Source organism: Zea mays, chromosome 9, assembly GCF_902167145.1.
Source record: "Zea mays cultivar B73 chromosome 9, Zm-B73-REFERENCE-NAM-5.0, whole genome shotgun sequence".
Lineage (NCBI taxonomy): Eukaryota > Viridiplantae > Streptophyta > Magnoliopsida > Poales > Poaceae > Zea > Zea mays.
This window is the reverse complement of record NC_050104.1, coordinates 81,906,943-81,910,624: the sequence shown is the minus strand read 5'-3', so window position 1 is coordinate 81,910,624 and position 3,682 is coordinate 81,906,943. Positions and strand designations below refer to the sequence as shown.

Genomic DNA, 3,682 nt, shown 5'->3' with positions numbered 1-3,682 from the left:
GAGACATTGGCGATACTGGACTGCCGACGAGGCAATCGACTCGTCATCCACTCCCACTCTGTCTCAAGTGCGAGCAAGTAGCACGAGCTCGAGCCGAGCCATACGACCTCGGCAGGACAACTCACATCATCGCATACAGTAACTCGAGGTTAGTGCTTCTGTAACTCGTCATTCCTTGAGTTATATACCTTCTCTTTGAGTTACTATAACATTGGCTTGGAATATTACAGACCTAGCTAGAAACAGAGAGGAGGGAACGTTAGGAGATGGAGGCAAGGATGGCAGAGATGTTCCAGTACATGCAGAGTCTTGGCGCCACACAGGGTTTCGCTCCACCACCTCCATTGTTCCCTACAGTTGACCCTGCTCAATTCCATACTCCTGTGAGCATCAAAATTCTAGTTCTTCATGATATATATTCATCTGGTATAACACATGCAATCTCTTCTCTGTGCAGGGACAATCTAGGGCGGCATCCAACAACCCTTATGGATCGTCCAACCCATCGCTGCACCAGTCCAGCTGCCCACCTCGATAAGATATTATCTTTGTCAGTGTTGTTAATACTTTGTGAGATAATCCGTTCTGAACTTGTTAGATGTTGGTAATGCTTTGTGAGATACTTGAGACTTATGTTCTTGAGTGGTGGATACTTATGTTTGTGTTCGAACATGTTGGTAATGCAGTGAGAACTTGTTTGATTTATGGTGTTTGTGAGATATGTGATGTATATGTGATGCTTATGTGATATCTGTGATGTATATGTGATATCTTTTGTTTGTTTGGATGGAATAGCAAAAACAAATAAAAAAGGTGTATACTGGTCAATTTGCCGAGTGTTACACTCAGCAAAGAGGTTCTTTGCCGAGTGTCAGGGCCATAGCACTCGGCAAAGAAGGAACACCTAGGCACCGGTATAGCTTCTTTGCCGAGTGCTGTGACCTTGACACTCGGCAAAGAAACTGACTAAGGGGCCCACTGGTGGCCTCTTTGCCGAGTGTTGGCTGACAGACACTCGGTAAAGGGGAAAACTCTTTGCTGAGTGTCACCTAGTGGCAAAGGTTATCTCTTTGCCGAGTGTCACCTAGAACACTCCGCAACGGCGCCGTCTCCATTACCAATCGTCGTGACGGCGGCTTTTCGTTGCTGAGTATCGAGTGATACTCGGCAAAGTCTTTGCCGAGTACCCGATAAAAAGTACTCGGCAAAGAAGCCGTTGCCGATGTACAGTTTGTCGAGCTCTTTTTGCCGAGTGCTACACTCGGCAAAGACTTCACCGAGTGTTTTCCAGGCTTTGCCGAGTGTCTGATCCCGGTAGTGTTAAAGACCCTCCATAACTAATTCGACATAAAAACTTATGCTATTGAGATCATGTAGGCATTCAGTGTTAAACTTGAACGATGTGGACCAAAACGTACTTTCTAAAAAAACAAGCTTTAATACCACGTGGACCAAAAAGTACTTAGCAAGTGTAATTACTGTATTCATTCCTGTTGAAGATGCCTCCAACAATCACAACACAATGATACGTGTCCAATGTGCACATCGAAAAAACAATGTAATTATCTGTGACTATACATTACACAATCATTTCATCTTACATTTGGACCTTACGTTGCTGCATGTATACATACATATACATTACATAGCGTCCTCAGCTTCCCATCGTCGTTGATCATAGAGAGACGATATGGTAACAGTATTGACTCTTTGAATGCATAATACTGCAGAAGAATGAAGAAATCCAAGAATCGGCGGCAGAACGTTTGCAGGATGATTCAGACCAGATGCTTCGACGTCCGTAGGCAACATTGCATGCGACGTCACCACCATTGCCAGCAGCCGCAGAGCACCTGCAAGCCCAAAGACCATCCAGTTACGCGTCCTAATACTACGCCAGCTCTGCTGCCGCACAAGACACAGACACCAGACTCCAGAGAGCGAGAATGAGCGGTACGCACGCACCTTCCTCCGGTTCCGGCGACGCTGCCGCCATCGTAGCCGCCGTCGGCCGCGGCGCCCGGCCGGGCACTGCGCGAGCAGCATGGCCTCGGGACGCAGCACCAGCGGCGACCAGAGCGCGCTGCGGTCGTAGTCGAAGCCGAACGCGCTGGTGTCCGCGAACTTGCCGAGGAGGCCGTCCGAGACGTCCCTCGGCACCCGCTGCACCACCGTGAACTTGTCGCCGGCGATGGCCATCATTGGTGACCACGGATCCTCCAGAGCGGAGCAGGTCACGATCTCGAGCGGCGACGGCGACGGCGACGACGACGCCGGCATTATCAATTGCGCTGGTCACAAAAGAAATGGAATCACTACGAACTTGCACCGGCGGGTGGGTTGTTGTGGTGTGCAGCAGCAGCAGCAGGAGGATAATATATCTAGCTAGTATCTGTATCTCTCCTTTTTCCGCTGGGGAAAGCATGGAGGATTTGCAGCAGATCGCGCGGTGGTTGAAGGGAAAACGACCGGCAGGCTGAGCGCGGCTCTATTCGATTCGATCCCTCCCTCCGGCCTGCAAGGAAGCAGCTGTGGGGAAGCCTGCTGCGTGCATCTGTGTCGCTCGGCTCGGCTCATGGGACGGGGCCACTCCGAGGCCACCTCTTGCTTTCTTTATTGCTGTCTCACGTTCGAGTGTCCTCCTCTGTCACCTGGTGCGGCCGCCGATCCCTTTCTCTCTCTCTCTCACTCCATCGACCAACCAACCAGACCAGCCACCTCCGATCCGTGCCACGTGAGGCCTCTAAAGGCAGCCGCTCATGGCGACAGGGGGAGGTGACGATGGATGAAGCCTCCGTCACGTCTGTGCATCTATAGCTAGCCAGGACATCGCGAGCGCATTATACACTGATTCTTGGACGACCGTGATGCTCCGACGGACATAGCATAGCATAGGAATAGCAATAGCAATGTACTCCAATACTACTAGCATGAGGACCGCAGGTTTATGGCAGCAGCCACGTTAATGCCAACGAATGTCCCTAGCTGGCCAAGTTACGGGCGTCGCCATGTTCCTGCACTGAATGAAATTGCTTGGTAATTATGATAGCTGCCTTTCGGAGCAGATCTCGCTACAGGTCACCAGGACATATAATAGCAACCGTCAAGCCGAGCCTTTTTGCATTGGTGCAGGAGAAGCATCGTGTGTGGCCCAATCCGGCCGGTACGCACACGAACGTGGGCCTGAGCTAGCCCTGAGCCACAACGCCTGGCATTCGATCAAATAATGAGGTGGTCTGATGGGAACATATAGATCTAGATTCATTCGGGCTGGATGAACGAGCTTTTAAAAAATGTATTATTATAATATTTTTAGCGTTACAATCATATTTAATATCCATATAAAATAAATTTTATATCAGAATAAATATATGGTCCACATATCTCTACTACTCTTAAGAAGATACCGTAGGCGTCCACAGTGGCGTGGCGCACGGTTCTGCCCTGCCCCTGCCCCCGACATCCTCCCCTTGCCCTGCTCTTGGTCGCGCAATCCCAGGAACCCTCCATCGCCGCCCCACCATCATCGCACTATCCATCGCCGCCCCGCCATAATCGGCCCACGCCCGTGTGCATGCCCCTGCCCCCGACATCCTCCCCCACCCCCCGCGCCCTTCCATCGGCGACCGCTCCCACTCGCTGTGCATCGTGCCCTCGCCCCCATCAACCACCCCGTGCGTCG

General features: G+C 51.1%; 1 protein-coding gene across 1 annotated transcript; it reads right to left on the bottom strand.

Annotated features, from left to right (window-relative positions):
* Positions 1 to 1,459: 1,459 nt before the first annotated feature.
* On the bottom strand, positions 1,460 to 2,620 carry LOC103638598 (uncharacterized). The gene is made up of 2 exons (XM_008661468.2): positions 1,966 to 2,620; positions 1,460 to 1,853 (listed from the first exon to the last, which is right to left on the bottom strand). The coding sequence occupies exons 1-2, from the start codon at positions 2,278 to 2,280 to the stop codon at positions 1,824 to 1,826; spliced, it is 345 nt and encodes a 114-aa protein (XP_008659690.1). The 5' UTR covers positions 2,281 to 2,620; the 3' UTR covers positions 1,460 to 1,823.
* Between the last annotated feature and the right edge of the window lie 1,062 nt (positions 2,621 to 3,682).

Bases quoted from the DNA above. Each gene is read 5' to 3' on its own strand.
- LOC103638598 (XM_008661468.2), bottom strand. From the start codon at position 2,280: ATGCCGGCGTCGTCGTCGCCGTCGCCGTCGCCGCTCGAGATCGTGACC. The intron at 1,854-1,965 runs GTGCGTGCGTAC...TTGGGCTTGCAG, and splicing joins GTCGCCGGAACCGGAGGAAG to GTGCTCTGCGGCTGCTGGCA.